The sequence below is a fragment of the Hydra vulgaris genome, chromosome 04, assembly GCF_038396675.1.
Source record: "Hydra vulgaris chromosome 04, alternate assembly HydraT2T_AEP".
Taxonomy (NCBI): domain Eukaryota; kingdom Metazoa; phylum Cnidaria; class Hydrozoa; order Anthoathecata; family Hydridae; genus Hydra; species Hydra vulgaris.
The window spans coordinates 32483830-32504490 of NC_088923.1; the positions used below are offsets into that span (position 1 = coordinate 32483830).

Genomic DNA, 20661 nt, shown 5'->3' on the forward strand with positions numbered 1-20661 from the left:
ATGTTATCATGAAACAAAATTATTTTTACCTCAATAGTTTAGAATCCCAATTTCTTCTTAACTGTGAATAATGATTAACACAGTAAATTTCATATCATATGAATTTACTAAATTAAAACCATGTTTCAACAGTAAGTAAACTAATAAAACAATGACAACTAAAAAAAAAAAAAAATAGAATTATGTTTGAACTACAAAAAATATATTTTATTTTAGGATAATTATAATCAGTTATTTGAAAAGATAATAAAATTTGATTCGTAAAAAAATGTGGTGACTAATATTAGAACTAAAATTTATATAATAAATCTGATAGTCTAATTTTTTACAGTTATAAAAAAAGTTATTATAATAATCTTTACCTTATCAGTCGTGATATCGTAGAATATCTGAAAGTAATGAGAAACAAAGTTGAGTATAATAAAAAGTAGATATACGTAAGGTTGAATTTTAATTAAAATATAAATTATAGCACTTATCTGATGGGTCCAAGAAATTATAATTGGTAACTTTAAAAAAAGACATAAAAAAAGGAAAGGAAATGTAGCTTAACAAATTCTAGTATTTATATTTTGATACTGATTATAGTAAGATTTATACTTAGTCTTAAGTAAAGTGTTTTAAGTAAAAAATAATTAACAGAAATTAGGACCACCCAGCACTATATAGTGCCAAGTAATACCACAACTTAGTAAGATCTCTTGACTGGCAAGGATAACAATCTTGCTTTACGCACTGCTAAGTAACACGTCTTTTTAAACTTTAAAATAAATAAAAAAACAGAATATAACATATTATATTTTATAAACTATTAAAATTAACTCTGTATTAAACATACTTATCATAAACTATTAATTAAAATTTGAAAATAAATTTGTGTACTTTTTTTCTTCCAACAAACCATTATAGCGGTTGCAGGTAAAACTAATAAAAAGATTTACCAGATCTTTTTATTACCTTAACTTTTTAATTGTGACCATAGCATTTTCATAATGTTTTTAAGACTTCCTAAGTAAATAGAAAACTATAAAGCACCCTGGTCTAACATGATTGTTACCGAGGTTGTCTACATCTTAATGTAAGGCATCATATTGCATGCTTCTCAGCTTGCTTTGGTTATTTCTTTGAAAGCAAAACATTGCTCTTCGATTTTAACAAATGCATCCGCAGCATATTGCTGAAATAGTTTCTTGCCATGATTTAACATGATTTCTAACCAATGTTGCATGTTCAGGGTTGCGAACCAGTTCTGCTATTTCTTGGAAAAAAGTGAATAGGATCTAAGTTAGCTGACATACTCAATATAACTTCTAAATGACCTTTTGGGTAAATAACTTCCCTGGAAGCAGGTGGAACACCATCTTCTCCAACAAATACAACTGCAACTTCACTAACTATAGTTTGCAAATAAAATATTAAATTATGTAAGCAAAGTTGATTGCGATGTTATTGCTTTCTATAATTTACTGCTGCAAGTGGGTCAGAGATAATCAGTTGATAATGTTGGGGAAATATCTCGATCTGGCCTAAGATTACCTACACAATGAAAATCTTGACCACATATTTTAAAACATGGCGACCTATTATTCATACACTAAACCACATTATCAGTAAATAAAGCAAAACAAAGACAGGCATATTAAATTCTAATATATTTTAAAAAATTGATATTGGAATTATGATATATATAACTTCCTGTAAGTATTTGTAAGTCTTGCAAAGATTGCAGAAATAGTGAAAATGGAAGCAAAACTACCTTTCTATTATAGCAACATAAAAAATGTGTTTCATCAAGAAATTTTTTTTTGCACAGCAATGCTGACATATCTGGTTCATTTTTCCTAAGTAATTATTGTCTAGAATAGTATCACTTCCTGTTATACAATACATTTTTTTGTCTAGCAACATTTCTTAAAATTTAATTTGATTATTACTTTCAACTTATCTGCCCATGATGTTCTAATTTAGGTATAAATTAATTTTTTTTACCGAGCAGCATTTCTTACAGTTTGATGACAATTAATTTCAGCTTGCCTAATTATTTCATTAAATTAAATTAATTTTAAGTTGATAGTATTTCTTCTAATAACTTATTTAAGCCTAATATTGACCATCCAAAAAAAAAGAGAAAAGAAATTAAATAAAAATTACAAAAATAGTCTAAAGTGATAAACATATCTACAAAAAGAAAAATCAACAAAAACCTGCAATCCTAATAACAAAGATATATTTTGGTAATAAAACAAAAACACAATGTTGAATCTTACTTAGTTTCTCATCTTTAAAACAATTTTATTTAACTACTTAAAAGGAAATAAAGAAAAAAAAAAATCAAAATGCCTCATGTTAAGCAATGTATTTTATAAAAAAAAAATCAAATGCAATTACTTTAGAACATATATGATATATAAACCTCTAGAATTTAACTCATTAGCTTAACCACTGTTTTACCATCAAGGTCAAAAATAAATAAACAAAAATTAAAACAATTTATTACAATTATTATTCAAAATAAAAACCTCTAACAATTTAATTTAGGATTTATTAATATCCATATTTTTTTGGCAATGTCAGTATATTTTTATCTAAAGTAATAAAAAAAATGGAACCATTTAAGAACAAATTTAAAAATCTAAATATATATTCGGATACCTTAAAAAGAAGCATAGCACAATATTCTTTTGACAACTTCCAACATAATTTTTTTTACTTTCTACTACTTTTTTCTATTTTACTATTTTCTATACCTTATTTTTTTTTATCTAAAAGAAAATATACATATAGATACAGAGAAATATAAAATATACTGAAATATACGCAAATTTATGTAAATACACTTACATGTCCACAAATAACAGTCTTAATTTATTTAAAGAAAAGGAAACAGGCTATAAAAATTAGAAAAATACAAATAACCAACAACAAACATTTATTTAAATTTTTATTGTAAAATCAAACAATGAACAACATCAATTCCACTTGTAACTAAAAATGTATCAGCTCTAATCGCCTTGTAGACCTTGCTTGAAAGACCGTGTGGAGTAAAGAAACGCTTTTAGAAAAGCCTAGAAAGTTCTTTATTAAAAACGAAAGTGAAACGACACTACTATTAAATTAGCGTATTCATATTAAGATTAAATATAGAAAAACAAACATATAATAACACAATTATATCCTAAACCACAATTCATTAATGCAAGAGAAGTTATACATTTATTGAAAAGCCAGAAACATTTTTTTTTAAAGATCAAAGGTTTTAACAATATTATAGATAAATTTTATTTATAACAAAATGTTGTCATGGCTATTATCCCAATTATTAAAAGCATGTGAAAGCATGAAACTACCCATAAATATATTTTAACGCTAGACCCCATCTAATAATTATAGTAACCTATATTTTCAATATTAACACGATAACACTATAACACAAAGCTTTGAATTTAAAAGTACAATTTAAAAAATGATTACAATAAATTAATTACTTAATAAAATTTTAAAAAAATTTTACATCACCTATTATTTCAAGCTACTAAACATTATCTACCTAATGTCTACTTAAACATTATCTACCTAATGTCTACTTAAACATTATCTACCTAATGTCTACTTAAACATTTTGACTCGTACCATGAAAGGTTGTGACTTCTTTAAGAAAACACTTGGTTAAGAAAAGTCTGGAAACTACATAAAAACTAAGAAATAGTGTATTTTACAGAATACAGAACCGTAACTAATATGGAACAATAGGCGTAACTATGCGCACTAATAATAATAATATTCACTGTGCTATTTATATTAAGAAACAAAAGCAGTGAGTTCTAGTAATAAAACTACCTATTAATCATTTTTAACAACAGACACTAACATAAAGATAAGTCAAAGGTAACAACATTTCGCAAAAAAATATCAAAGATAATGTTATGTATTTTTAGAATAGTTATATTCAAGGCTAGACAACACTTAGACCTAAAGCAGTAACACTGCTTGACTGGTAAGGTTGACGAATCTTGCTCTAGATCTATATTTTAAATATATTGTGTTTTATAGTTATACTAACTATAAAACACAATATTTTTTTTAATGTTATATAGCATATAAAAACACCTCATTTAACAATCATGTACACATTAGATAAAATACATTTCATACTATTATAAAAACACATTTATATAAACACATTTATAAAACAACTATATAACGTATATCACCACATACACATATTTATCAAAAACTTTTTAACTTTGAGCATAAAATAAACATATATGCAAACCTTTAACAACTATAAAACAACATTTATTAGCATCGATTATTTTTAATGTAACAAAGAATGCAGACTACAATTCACAACATTGCAATGAAAAAGATGAAACCATTTAAGAACAAAATTAAAAATTTCTAATAAATACATATTCAGATACCTTAAAATGAAGCATAACACAACATTCTTTTGACAAATTCCAGAAGAATTTTTTTTAATTTTTCTATTCCTTATTATTTTCCCTTAGAATATAAAATATACATATAGAGAAATATAAAATTGATTGAAATAAACGCAAACTTATGTATATAAACTTACATGACCACAAACAACAGTCTTATTTTATTTAACTTTCCATATTAAATACATAAATAAAATTTTGTTCTCATTATTCTTTCTACAAAAAATAATCTTTATCTATAAATAAGAAAATGAATTGAACTTACTAAAAAAGCCATCAGCTCCTCTTAACTGCTTTAGAAATTAAAAAACAATACTTGCTTTAAATGTTCTAAAAAGACTAACGACAAAACTGAAACAGTTTACTAAAAAAGAAACATTGTACTAAAAAAACTATTTTACCAGTCATTTTAGTTCTAACTTCTTCTAAAAAATGAAAACAGGCTATAAAAATTAGAAAGATAAAAACAACCAACAACAAACAAACAATTATTCATATTTTTTTTAAACAATGAACAACATTAATTCTTCTTGAAAATAAAAATATATTAGCTCTAATTTGCTTGCTGACCCTACTCGAAAGACCGCATGGAACATATAACCACGCATAAAAAAGTCTAGAAACTACTTAAAAACTAAGAAATAGTGTATTTTACAGAATACAGAACCGTAATTAACAATACGAACAATATGCATAACTATGCGCACTAATAATATTCATTGCGCTATTAATATTTAGAAGAGCCTACATAAAAATACATTTTTCTGGCTAATAATAATTGTATTTTAGGAAGAAAATTAGATAATTTTCATAAAAGTGATATAAAAACAGTGAAATTTTGCACATAATTTTGCTGTAGTTTTTGAACATTTTAGTCATTTTCTCAAAAACTGCTATTGGCGTCATACTAAACCATATATGATTTATACTAAACCTTATAATTTATACTAAACCTTATAATTTATACTAACCTTATAATTTATACTAAACCTTATAATTTATAGTAAACCTTATAATTTATACTAAACCTTATAATTTATACTAAACCTTATAATTTATACTAAACCTTATAATTTATACTAACCTTATAATTTATACTAAACCTTATAATTTATACTAAACCTTATAATTTATACTAAACCTTATAATTTATACTAAACCTTATAATTTATACTAAACCTTATAATTTATACTAAACCTTATAATTTATACTAATTTATGGTTTCCAAACTGCAAAATAAAAGCTCTCATTTACTGCAATGTTTAGATTTGTCCCATAAAAGTGGTTTATCCCATTAGGGGTTTAAAAAAAAAAAACGAGTTTCAAAATTGCCATCTTGAGGTTAAAGTCTAAGAACTTGGTTCTGAAAAATTAACAAATACACATGTGTTACGAAAAAAAATTATTTACAAACTAAAAGATTGTTTAAAAAATCTTCAGTTGTTGCACTTCTGCACATACATGAGCATTTAGAATGCCCTCCATCTAAACAGTTTTTGCAAAATAGCCACCAATTTTTCTTGATAGTTTTTCCCTAAAGTATCTGAGAGCCTTATTATTCTTTCTTTACTCCAAGATTTCAAACCGATGAAATTATTTATTTCTATTAACTCCCAGCTTTGAGCAAGAATTTTTTTCAGCGTTGGAGTTACCCAATAAAATTCTTGTAAAGATGATTAGCTTCTGATTGTATAGCTCAACATTTTTTTGCCATATGGCATTGCTCTCAGAATTGTGGAAAGAAGTGAGCCATACTTTTTAACTAGTTTGCAGTCTGTTTGACTTGATATGTGATCTGCAATTACCTTTTGCAGTACATTATATAAAAGTTTTCTGACAACATTTCCAGTCATTGTATTCTTCCCTTGTCCATTGGGTTCTGCAAAATCCCATTTTATTCCTGTTTTAACTCGGATAATTTCTTGTAGTTTTGCTTTTTCTTCTTTTAGCCATGTTGTGTTTTTATTTCTTAGATTATTTCCAAGTTAAGATACCATCCGCCATGTGGACAGTTACCTTCATAAAATAATCAAAGCTCCTGAGCAAACCATGTAAAACTTGAAAGGACCTAACATTAAAACATGCAATCAGATTTGTAATTTGACCGTGTCGAATGTCATAATCCTTTTTTTTTTCAAAATGGTTCTCTATTCTTTTAATAAGTCAAGAAATATTTGTTGCATGGACTTAACATCCCTGTTTATGATGAAACCATCTTGAACTGTTTGTATATTTTCACATTGTTCGTTTGAAAGACCACAAAGATCACAAAGATATGAAACTCCAAGACCTTAATAAATATTTGAAGCTTTTCTGTCTAAACCATGAGCAACAATTTTTACTTTAACATGGTATTGATTTTCATTATGCTCAACAATAATTCTATTTTCCTTCATACAGTGTATCTTTGTTAAATAAAGATTGGGTATTTTTATTCGACTCTTTCCTCAATTGAATTATCTATGTAAGGTTCGCAACTAAAAAAAAGTAAATCTAGTCACTAGTAGAACATATATAACCATAAATGCTTAAAAGAAAAGAAGTGATTCATTATATTAGAAAAAACGTCGGTGTAATAGTTATACTATTTTGAACAGATGTTCAGTGGGTTATTCCATATGAAATCACCTAATTTTTCAAAAGTGCCCCAGAGTACCACCTCAAATTTGCTTCAAATTTTGACCACCCACAGCTTTTATGAAAAAAACAAAAGCCTGAAAATTTCAGCTTGATTGACCAAACCGTTCAAAAGTTATAATTGAATTAATATTGACCAAAATCTGAAAAATTTGAGTATCTGGAGCTTACAGTACATTTTTTTGATTTTTACCAGATCATAACTTTTTAAATAAAATAGATGATCACCTGAAATTTTTTAGGGTAATAGTTTTTCACCTAAATTATCTATTTTTGTAAGTGTTTTTGACTGATTTTAAACAGTTTTTGAGTTCTTGTACCTCAAAGTTGCTAAATAACACAATATTAGAAAAATTTTTGGAAACTTTAATGTGCTACAGTCCAATACCAACAGACAAGCTGTGCCAATTTTTTGATGCTTTTGTGTACTTAGAGTAACCACTTGTGGAAAAAGTTAAAGTTATGTGTTAAAAGCTATTTTAACACTTGCAGCAGCCTGTTAAAATTTCACTTTTTTTTTAAAGTACGATAAATTACATTAACTTTGTAGGCATAGAAAGTTGCGTAGGCAGTTAAAAAAAATTATGAAACTTTTTACTGGCAAAGTTCTATATATAGGCAATCACCAAAAAAAATTAAAGACCCATACTCTATCTTATAACATGATTTTAGCATTTTGAGTGCAATGCTTTTTTAGTTTTTTTAAAAGATACCAATTAGTGCAGGTTATATTATACTTCAAAAAAATAAAAAATGCTGAGAGAAGAAGTGTATATACACATGAAACACAAATACACTACTTTCTTTATATCTGATTTAATTAACTCATAATACTTTCATAATCATTATTAGCAAGTTTGTAGTCACAAGCACTTCTACCCTTAATGGATTGGGCACTTATTTGACATACAACTTTGTCAAATGGAACCCAACAATGTCTTAATCGTGCATCATTAGTCTATTTTAAATGTTATTTGTTTCTATGTATGAATTTTACATTAACATCTTGGTTTCACTACAAATCTCAAGTACAAGCCCTATGTACCATTCATCATCATAAAAGCATGCAATGTATTTACCAGGTTGAAAGTTTGAAGGATCTTTTTTTGCCAAGTTTTATTCAGCAAATGGGTATCATAGACAGTATCGCTAAATATTCTCCATAAAAATAATTTCTCTCCACCTGGTAAAAACTGTGATAGCTTCTTTAGCCTGGGACTGTGCTCATCTCTTCATATCATTTCTTTAGGCTAAAATAAGTTTCATGATAATTGATATTATCACTTGAAATGTAAAATAATTTAACACCTTTAATGTTTTCAGCCCATGTAAACAGTTCATTTTGTGTGAGAATTTGCTGCTCGTAGACTTGCTTTTGCTGCTTCTCTTTTTATAGTTCCTCCTATTCCATCACATAGACTTTTGCCATGGGATGTAGCAAAGAAGTGGTGCTCAGCATTTAATTGTAATCTTCAAGATGGTACATGTGTTGATTTAATGCTCTTTTTGCCTCTGATAAGTAGGAGGGTTGTGCTTCTTTGATAAAGTGGTGGTGACAAAGATCATACAAAGTTTCACTTAGAGTTTCAATAAACTCAATAATGCTTGTTTGGACACCCACTATTTGTATACGATATGATCATCAAAATCAAAATTATTATTTTCAAACACATTTTCCAAGTGAGTCTTTAAATTTACTTTACCAGGGGAATTGGAACATAGATGGAATATGCAGCTTCGACTATATATATTACAAACACATACTTTCATCAAATCTTTGTAATATATTAAATGGGCCTTTGGTAAAGCAGCGCACATCAACTTAGTTTTTTGATGATAAAAACATACGCAAACTGAGATAAGTTTGGGTCTATATCTAATGCTGACACTACTAGGTTTGTCATACTTGTTGCAAATTTTTTAGCTTTTTGCTTTCCATATCCTAATTTTTCACGTCTTCTTACATTTTTGAGTGGAGATATTTCCAATAAAGACACACTTCTTATTAAGAATTGTCTTATCAAGGTCTTTCTGTAATTTTTTCAAGTTTGAATTCATTCATACAGTTAGTAAAAACTTTTTGACCAGGTTTGATCTTAAGTTGATTTGCTATTGATATGTTAACTTTACACAATCCCTTAATAATTTTTTGTGTGGACTTTAAATGGATCACAACAGTATTTTTGAAGTGTTTCATATCTAGAAATATAGGCTTTTTCATGGTGAATACATATCTCCTCATTTGGTTTGAAAGTGTTTTCTATCCTTTACATTAAAACTTCAATATCAGTATCATTTAGTCTTATTCTTCCTACCATTCTACAATATGACACTTTATCACAATATTCATTTAAAACTCTTCCCACACAACATTTCTCTGACATTTTTTACTAATCTAAAAATATTAAAGTTAAACATGTAACATTATCTAAAAATAAACTTTTTAATATTTTTCCAGTAATAAAATCGTAAAAATGAAATCTCAAGTATAAATGCGATTAAAATTGTATAAAATGCAACCAATAAACTATTTCTACATATAACTATTTCTGCATATACAAAACTTTTACTTTTTGGTTCTTGCAATATTAAAAACTAAAATAATAAAATCCAGAAAATACTGCGCAGATTTAGATTTTAATACAAAGTCTTGAAGCAATTGAAGTATTTTACACTCAACCATATGAAAATATCTTTATAATTATATTATATGCAAAATAACCATATGAAAATATCATTATAATTATATTGCATGCATAAAATTTAACAAATATATATTATAAAATCACATCAAATAAATTAGGTTAAGACACTGATAATTTTATTTTATGAAATACTGATTATATTTATTTAAGGAAAAAATAAAATATACACATAAGTCATAGGGCTACAATAATGTGATAAAATAGAGTATAGGTCTTTAATTTTTTTTTGGTAATTGTCTATATATAGAACTTTACCAGTAAAAAGTTTCATAATTTATTTTAACTGTCTATGCAACTTTCTATGCCTACAAAGTTAATGTAATTTATTGTATTTTAACAGGCTGCTGCAAGTGCTAAAATAACTTTTAACACATAATTTTAACTTTTTCCACAAGTGGTTGCTCTAAGTACACAAAAGCATCAAAAAATTGGCACAGCTTGTCTGTTGGTATTGGACTGTAGCACATTAAAGTTTCCAAAATTTTTTCTAATATTGTGTTATTTAGCAACTTTAAGGTACAAGAACTCAAAAACTGTTTAAAATCAGTCAAAAACACTTACAAAAATAGATAATTTGGGTGAAAAACTATTACCCTAAAAAATTTCAGGTGATCATCTATTTTATTTAAAAAGTTATGATCTGGTAAAAATCAAAAAAATGTACTGTAAGCTCCAGATACTCAAATTTTTCAGATTTTGGTCAATATTAATTCAATTATAACTTTTGAACGGTTTGGTCAATCAAGCTGTAATTTTAAGGCTTGTGTTTTTTTCATAAAAGCTGTGGGTGGTCAAAATTTGAAGCAAATTTGAGGTGGTACCCTTGGGACCATTAGGTGATTTGACATGGAATGACCCCAGTGTTAAAGCAGATAATTAGGAGAAGAAAGTGGGAACAGTATATCCGTAATATAGTCTTATTACTTAACAAACAAAAAAAAAGACCAAAGCCAAAATCATGACCAAATTAAACACATTTTGTGATTATTATAGTTCACAGCTAAAGCAAAAATTAAGGCTGTATGATGCGGTTTCTGAAATATAAATATAAAAATTAATAGTTTGACATAAAATTTCATTTTATGTAAAAACTAATGAGTAATAAATTAAAATAAAAAGATACAGTAGTAAAAGTCAAACTTTCACTTTTCACATCTTTTATGAAATCATAACTAATAAATGCTGGAACATATACTATAATTTATAGTGTTTACATTGCACTATAATTTATAGTTATTGTAGGATTTAAAAAAAAAAAATTAGTGGATGATGCTTGACAATTTGAAAACATGAACTATTACCTAATATAATTATCCTAAAATATTTTTATATCTTTATTGGTGTCCTTTTTGGTGTCCTACAGTTATAAAAAGATTTTTTTTTTATTCATGATGGGTAAAAAAATATTTCAAAAACATAATGCGACCATGTAAATATTTGAGAAAAGTTAACAACTTTCCTTTTTAGTGTCTTTTTTTTTTTTCAGTGTTTTTTTTTTTTTGTGTGTGTGTGTGTCCTTGATATATTTTATGATCTTATGAATATTTTTATGGATAAGTCTTATCTAACTGATGTAAAAAAATGTAATATGACTTTATATAAGAATTCTGAAATATTTTTTAGTTACATGATTTAAAGTGGCCTTTGGTGTCCTAGAGTTATAGTGTAATCATAGTGATGAACATGGGAGTGTTTTTAATGAATAAAGCTTAAAATGTTACCCTAAAAACATGAGCTTTGACCATGTATCTGAAAAAATATCTGAAAAAAAGTTATTAATGACTTTTTTTAAGGGTGTTTCACAGTGTTTTATTTTGGTGTCCTAAAGTTACAGTATGCCCTCAGGAGTATTTTTCAATGGTTGGGCTTCAAAAACTAAGCTAAAAACATATATCATAACCATGTTTTATTTTCCCATGCTGCATTAAGAGATTTTTCCTAAGTATAGTCAAATGTCCACAAAAAGTGCAAAATAAACCACTGCGTGGTAGTACCACACTTAACTTGTTTCTCTGTGCAGCGGCCTTGTTCGTCAATGTTCGTGTTTCGGAGTTATAGAGATGAGAGAACCACAACTAAAGTAGTCTCCTTGACTGTAGTGGCCTTCATAGCCTTGAGAAGGTGATATTATTTCAATTGGACAGAAAAGGTATGTTTATATATACACTAATATTTATTTAAATAAAGTCTTTTAAAAATAGATTAATACAAACACATTTAATATTATAGAAAACGACTAACAGATATAGAAATTGGACGAATTATTGAAGCTGCTGACCAAAGAGAGTCTCACAGAAGCATTGGAAAATGTTTTAAACGACAAAACTCAACTCTTAGTAGATTGGTAATATAAGCACGCTGGTACAGCTAAAAGTAGGGTTAGAACTATTGTAAGTGTAATTGTAAAAATTAAATACGATTACACATTACAATACAATAATATTGTATTGTAATATTACAGAAACAATAAAAAAATTTTATTTTGGTATTGTATTGCTGTGAAAAAAGGCAATACAATACTTATTGTAATTGTGTGAAACAATTACAATAAGTATTGTATTGCTTTTTTTCTAACAATACAATAAAATTCGAGAACTATTGTATTGCATTGTTTTAATGAAATAAAATTACAATAACTATTGTATTGTTTTGATGAAAAAAATTACAATAACTATTGTAGTGTATTACTTTACATTAAAGTAGAAAAGCTAATGTATTTTAACGTATTTATATTCATCTCTGACAAACTTACTATTATTTTTGCTATTTTTTATTTACGGATTTGCAATTATTGCAAATTTTATTTTTTACATATTTATATTTCGCATCACCTATCTTGTTATGTATTTCTAAGCTCTAAATGGCTGCAAAATATTGCCTGTCTGATGACTTACTATTATGAAAAATAACATTCATAAATTATTTTATTCAGTCCTTTTATTTTTTCCTCTTGATCTTAATGCTGCAAAGGAACTTAAAGTATATATGAAAACTAAGTTTAGTAACACAAACAGTTAAACATAATAATTCTTATTGTATTACAAAGACGAATTACAAGTCAATATTTATTGTTATTGTAGAGGGCCATTATAATACATTTTTTTTTTCAGATATTGTTATTGCTTTATAAAGATGAATTGCAATACAATATTTATTGTTATTGTATTACAGAATTACAATAGTTGTAAATCACAAGTATTGTTATTGTTTCTAAATTAAGTTAATACAATAACAATAATTATTGTTACTATTATTGTTTTCATTACAATTACAATAGTCCTAACCCTAGCTGAAAGGTTTGTTGGATCTGGGAGAAAGCCTAAAACATCAAAAAAGGAAGGTCGCTATATTCTTAATGCCATCAAAAAAGATCGTAAAATCACATGTTCTTAGATAAAACTAGAATTGAACCTTACTAATATCTCAAAATGGACAATATCTTGTCTAATAAAAGCACCAGGGGAGTTTTTGCTGGAAAGCAAATAAAAAAACCTTTTGTTAGTGAAATCAATTGCAAAAAAAGATTAAAGTGGTGCATTGAGCACAAAGATTGGACATGTGAGCAATGGGCTAAAGTTATTTGGAGTGATAAGTCTCCTTTAGTGTTGTTTCATAGTCGATCTCACTGTTAAAAATTAATTGGGGAAAAGTTCAACCCCCAAACATGCAAGGCAACCATTAAACATGACAAAAAGATTAATGTTTGGGGTTTTTTTAGTGCATACAAAGTTGGAAAGCTTTACCGGGTGGAGGGTACCATGGACCAGCATTTGTACCACAAAATCTTAGTTTATCAACTTGGACCAAGTACAGAAGAACTTTTCACTAATAATGACTACATCTTTCAACAAGATAATAATCCCAAAACTATAGCACGGTTGAATAAAAGATATCTGGAATCGCAATTGAAACCAGTTATGTCTTGGGCAGCACGGTCTCCTGATATAAATTCAATAGAAAATCTTTGGTCTATATTGAATAGAAAATTGCAAGATCGTCAGGCAACAAATGAATATGAACTGTTCCAAATTCTTCTTGCAGAAGTCATAAGAAACAAAGGGTGGCCAATTAAGTAGTAATACAGTTAAAATACTTTGCTAATCCTAATTTCTTTTCATTACATGTAATGTACAATAATATTATATACATTTCTTTCAAAATTGTCCTGAATTACTTTTATTATATGAGTTTAAGACATTTTTTAATGTTTTTTGCACCTCACTGTATATATATATATATATATATATATATATATATATATATATATATATATATATATATATATATATATATATATATATATATATATATATATATATATATATACACATACACACAGTAGTATATATGTGTATATACTATTTATTTTTTATTAGCTTTGGCCAACTTGGTTTAGGAGATCAACAAGGTAATTTTTCATTAGCAGTTAAAGTTTATTATCTAATTTTTATGAAATCATTTAAAGTTTATGTTTAAAGGATAATTAGAAAAAAAAATTATATTATGTTTTATATAATTTCTAATGTTAACTTTTTTGAAAGTCATTATTTGTACGGGGTTACAAATAATGTGCACGTAATAGAAACATAATTTGTATGTGAAAAATGTTTGAGTACTTTAACTTTTTTCATGTGAATATTAATTGCATAGTGCTCTTGATGTTATATTACTCCAATTTTAAGATGCAAGTTTGCAGGGTTGAATCTCCCTTAATAAACTTTTCTTTTTAATTTTTAACGTTATATTTTGAGTTTTATGTTTTTTAATGTTTATTTATAGTTATGTTTTTTATTTATTTTTCAAAGTTTCATATCTTAAGTGCATCAATGTATAAATAAATCAACTGATACAACTGTAATCACAGTGGAGTATACATACATTGACTGACTTAAATAGGGATAGATGCAATGAAATGTAGGGTGAAAAAACCAAAACCTCAACTGAGGGTTTAGGTTTTGGTTTTTTTGTTTTCATTCTTTTAAATAAAATAAAAGTTTTTTGATATTTATTTAAATTTGGTTTACAAATTAATTTAATTTGTATTAAAAAATTATTAAATTATAGTTCTCTTGATTTTTAAGCGAATTGGTCAAAATAATTATTGATAAAAAAAAAAAATTATGTTTAAATATGTGCATATAAATAAGAAAAAAATAGTTGTACATGCAAACAAATAATGCCTTCCAACTTTTTTTACGCAAACTGTTATAAACTTTAGTATGAATAAATATAAATTTTGAAATTATTTATTCCAGAGTCTTACAAAATCTAAGCAATTTTGTATTTAGAGTTCAGACTGTTGTAATTGTAATAAAAACAATAACAGAAACAATAACTGTTGTTATTGTATTATTATTTTTAGAAACAATAACAATATCTGTGATTTACAATTTTTGTAATACATTAATACAATAACAATAAGTATTGTATTGCAATTCATCTACATAATACAATAACAATATCTGGAAAAAAAAAAGTATTGTAATGAAAAAAGTTATCGTAATGTCTAAAGTCAGTCAACCAGAAATAGAATCAATAATCATATATTAGTTGTACCCTATTTCTATAATAATTTGTATCTTCAATAATAATTTGCACTCTATTTCATCTAATATATGATTGATTCTATTTTATTTTTTAAATATCACTTATGCAAACTTTATATAGCTGTTGCAAACTTTATATAGCTTTATAATAGTGAGTTTTATTTGACCTGCTTTTCTTTTACTGCTGGCAATAGATATGTATACATAATCAATTCATATCATTTCTTCCACTTAGTTTTTGCTTTTACAACAGACACCAAATATTTTGATAACACTTACTCTAGTCTGATAGGTGATGAGTAATCTGAAAATGCAGAAAAAATTGTTGCAAAATAAAAGTTCACATGTTTAGACAATATATAATTAATGTAATTTATTACTCATTAGTGGTTATTTATAATAATAAAAATAAACTGGTTTTACTTTATGTAGTTAATCAATTAGTTTAGACATCATCATCCGGTAAAACATTTCAATATAAGTTAAAATTTTTTTTTTTTAAATTTAAATTTTAAAAATATCAAAAGTTTCACTTCATATAGTAAATAATTATCTAACTTCAAACATAATAAATTATGTACTTGTATGGCTTTGAATGAGTATTATTAATATTAAATAAATTACTCTTTAAACATTTATATTATTGAACTCAAAATAAATAAATAAATTATATGTAAATGGTTGCTAAAAACGGGTGCCACGAGCGCTCGTGAATTTAATATTTGTTAAGTATATATATATAAAAAAAAAGTATATATTCTACGAATATATACTTTTTTGGCTGAAAAAATTATTAAAATTATATACATAAATGACTGCTAAAAATGATTTTCATGTGCCCTCTGAATTTTCTAGTGCCCAAATAATAATAAATGGGCGTGTAAATGAATCTAAATACTTCAAAATACAATAGCAATTGAACTTTGAAATAGTAATACAATACAATAGCTTTTGTAATTGTTTTTCATCCCAACAAAACAATACAAAAAATATTGTAATTGTTTTATATCACAGCAATACAATAGAAAAGTTTTAGGATTTCGATGTATTACTAGAACATAAACAATACAATAGTTACTGTAACTGTTTATCATCACAGCAATACAATAACAATGTTTTAATTACATCTCTGGTATTACAATACAATATTATTGTATTGTAATGTGTTATTGTATTTAATTTTTACAATTACAATTACAACAGTCCAAACTCTATTTGTATTTATTCTTATGAAGTATATGTTATGAAATATTTATAAAGCATAAAAGAAGAGTTTGTATTTTTAAAGAGTATTATAATATAAATAATATAAAGAATATAATAGTAAAATAAAATAATAAAAATAGTATAAAGAATTGTTGAGATTGGTTTACCTTGAAATATTAGTTGTTTTGTTTTCTTCTGTACAGATAGGGAAAATATTGGTTTGCCTTCTTTTTTCTACGTTGCACTCTGGTATTATATAATTTATAACTCAAAGTATTATATAATTTATTGCCTGTTTAGTAAATTACTTAAACATTTTTTATAGATAGATTATTTCCTACAAAAATACAGTCGATGAATGGGAAACATGTTCGATATATTTCTTGTGGAGAAGAACACTCTGTTTTATTGACATCTGTATGCAATATTTTTTGTTTTTAATTTAGACAGTTTTCTCTTTAAATATCTTATGCAACGTTTTTTTTGATAGGCTGGGCGGGTTTATACTTTTGGTTGTGGATCATCAGGACAATTAGGGCATAATGAGTTTGATGATCAGTGCATTCCAAAAATGGTAAGTTAAAAAATTATTGAGGTGTAAAAATTACATGAGTCAAATTTATGATGATGTTTTTTTGTTTGTCATTGTTGTTATGATTTTTATTTTGTTGTTATGATTTTACAATTATTTTTTGTTGTTCTGGTGGGCATTGTTTGTTGTTATGAAAGTCATTGTTGTCAATGTGGGTATTTTTGTTGTTATAGTGGGCATTGTTTGTTGTTATGGCAGTCATTTTTTGTAATCAATGTGAGTAATATTTGTTGTTATGGTGGGCATTGTTTGTTTTTATGGTGGGCATTATTGTCAAAACAAACAATGCTGTTAAGTTAAGATGTTGTTAAATTAAGTTGTTTTTAAGTTCAAATGTTGTTAAGTAAAGTTGTCATTAAGTAAAGTTGTTGTTAAGTTATTGTTCAGTTGTTGTAAAGTTAAGTTGTTGTTAAGTTAAGTTGTTGTTAGGTAAAGTTGTTATCAAGTTAAGTTATTGTTCAGCTAAGATATTGTTCAGTTGTTGTTAAGTTAAGTTGTTGTTAAGTTGTTGTTCAGTTGTTGTTAAGTTAAGTTGCTGTTAAGTTAAGTTGTAGTTAAGTTAATTGTTGTTAAGTTTTTTTAAATTTTATTTGTTGTTAAGATGAGTTGTTGTTCAGTTGTTGTTAAGTTAAATATATAAGATATAATATAAAAAATATAATATAAATAGTATAAAGTTTAGTATAAAAAAAGGGATAAGGATTTAAATGGTTATAGACTTTAAAAAGTTTTAAGTATTTAATATTGTGAAGATAAAAAAAATTTTATTTTTTAATAAAAGAGAAGTTAAGTTATGTTTGGTATTGATGTATTTAATTGTTGCAAATTTCTCATTTACATATCGTTTATAAAATTTTTTATAAAAAACGATATCACATAAACACCACATAAAGTTCTTAAAAATTACTAAATTTACAATAAAATGAACATTTTATTATTGTTAATTGAATTTAACAATAATAAAATGTTCATTTTATTGTAAATGTGTAAATCTCGATAGTTTATTCCATATCATCTGAACACAAGCTCATTAACTAGACGTAATTTGCTTAAATTAAGAACTCCAATAAATTTATACTCTTTGGCATTGATGTTTGTATTTTTTGCACTGGTAGACATTTTCTAGATATCAAAAATGTTTGAGAAAAGGTTTATAAGATAAGAAGAACTAGACATTTTATGAACTATATGCTATAACAGCCTGACATTTAATTTATTAAGTCACTTTTAATTGTTTAGGTTGTTGATCTAATGGGAACACCAGTTACACAAATTGCTTGTGGTCGCAAACATACACTTGCACATGTCATGAAAGGAAATAAGCTATATTCATTTGGTTTAAATGTCAAAGGTCAATTAGGTATTGGCTCCTACCAAAAAGCAAACAGCCCTATGTTGACAACTTGGTCACAAGACTCTTTTGAGCATAATGTTGCACAAATAAATAAAAAAGAAAATATAAATTGTTACTTTGAAGAAGATTTTAAACAATACATGACAGACTTTCAGTCTTATATAAAAGACTTAAATAAAGATGGTAAGTTAATTAAAGAAATATTCTCTGGTGGTCTCCAGTCATTTGCACTAGTAGAAACTGTTCAGGTATATTTATTGTATATTGTACATTTGCTATATATTTGTTGTATATCATAATATCTAGTATATTTATAATATTTTACAATTATAAGTAAAAACTGTTAAAGTTGTTAAAAACACAAAATGTCTGTTATATATCAAAATTAGATTGGGTTTAAACAGATTACAATTGTATCATAACTATTTTTGCTTGGAAATAAACAACCGCTCTTCTTTGAAAAAAAAAAATATATAAAACCACTTGCAGAATAAATGTGAATAAGACAAGAAAAATCCTAAATAATAAAAAAGCAATAAGTTTTTTAAAATGCTTTAGTGTTTTTAACTCTTGAGAAGTAAAAAAAATTTTTTTTAAATAACAATGGGTTATCTAAAATTTTGAAAATGTTTCTATTTCAAAACAGTAATTGTCAGTTGGGTGAAGTCAGCGTACCTTTTATGCACTAATATTTTATTTGTAAATGAGAATAAAGTACAAATTCAATTGTTGTGGATTGTGATCTTCCAGTTTAAAAGTCTACTCAATCTGTGGGTTGGGTTAATGAACAAGTCTGCTATAAATTCTAGCTGTTTTTGTATATACTATTTTAAGCATTTCTTGAGTAGCAAAAATTTAAATAGAATTTAAAAACTCAATTTTGTCTCAATAAAATTAGAATTAGAAATAAGAAAAAGAATAAGAAAAATAAGAAATACCTAAATAATAAAAAACAATTAAAGATAAAACAAAAATTACAAAAAATCAAAAATAATCTCAAAACTAAGACTTAAAAGCTCTTTACTCCAAAGTCAAAGACTTTAGAGATATGTCAAGGATTAATTTTTAACTAGATTTTGGAGTACCAGAAATTTAAAAATAATAGGTCAAGTCTATACAGGAATCTTACAGGTGGAAGACTGGACAAAAATGACACTTTTACAGAAGGGGAAGGTCAAAGGGTGCTACTGGTGCTATTTTTTTTTTAATTTAATTAGCAAATTATAATTTTCATTTTCAGTTCTACTAGTTATATAGCTTAGTAAGGTAAAATTAATGGGGGTTAAGTTAAGCAAATAGTATTACATCATTTTTTTTGCAAGATAACAACAATCAAATGTTAAGAATCCAGTTTATATAAAACAGTATTTTTTTTAAATTTTTTTTTCTCAAATTAAAGAAATTAATTTTAAAATTTCATTTTAGAGTAATAAACTTCCAGTATGCCATAGTTTGATAAAACAAGAAGCATTGATATTTTTAAATCAAAAAATCACTGATGATATCATGAGAGATATTAAAGAGGAAGCAAAAAATAGTGAGCTTTTAAAGAGGTTTGATAATTTTAATTTTGTGTTGTTTTGTAAGTGAGAAATGGCCATTAAGGAAAAACATTCATTTTGAAGTTTCTGCACTGCCTTTTTGAATTTTAATTTTGAAACCAACAAGTGTAGTGAGAAATCAAATTAAATATATTTATGCGTATTTCTTTAGTTTTCATTTGTTGAAAATTCAGTTGAAACTAAATAATATATATAAATATAATATATATAAATATAATATATATAAATAATATATAGCTAGCTGTTTATAAAGTATGTTGCATTTGTAAATTTCTGTTTTTAAAAAATGAATCAAGTTTTTTGAATCATTTTTTAGTATTTTAGTTATTAAAATGTTGCTAAAATATTCTGCTCACTTTAATTTTTGAAATAAGCTCTTAAATTTGGTGACTTTTTTTAACAAAAAAAGTACAAAGTGAACTTTTTGTTGTTGTCTGGCGATTTCACATCAAATCATTCAAGTTTTCAGAAATTTTGAACCATATGTCCTCATATTTTTTTAAACCTCATGGGCTGATGAATTTTACAAGAAAATAAGCACTCTTAAATATTTGACTAATTTATGAAACCCAAACATTGGCGTCCAATATCTCAAAAAAATGTGTCACAGAATATT

General features: G+C 25.8%; 1 protein-coding gene across 1 annotated transcript in view; it reads left to right on the forward strand.

The window, feature by feature from the left end:
- The window catches only part of LOC100209320 (probable E3 ubiquitin-protein ligase HERC3), an 85327-nt gene that overhangs the window by 16854 nt on the left and 47812 nt on the right, over positions 1-20661 (forward strand). The window contains exons 6-10 of the mRNA XM_065796100.1: positions 14162-14193; positions 16863-16954; positions 17028-17111; positions 18369-18731; positions 19909-20036. Of these exons, the coding sequence (XP_065652172.1) occupies positions 14162-14193; positions 16863-16954; positions 17028-17111; positions 18369-18731; positions 19909-20036 (699 nt within the window). The remainder of the gene's footprint in view (positions 1-14161; positions 14194-16862; positions 16955-17027; positions 17112-18368; positions 18732-19908; positions 20037-20661) is intronic.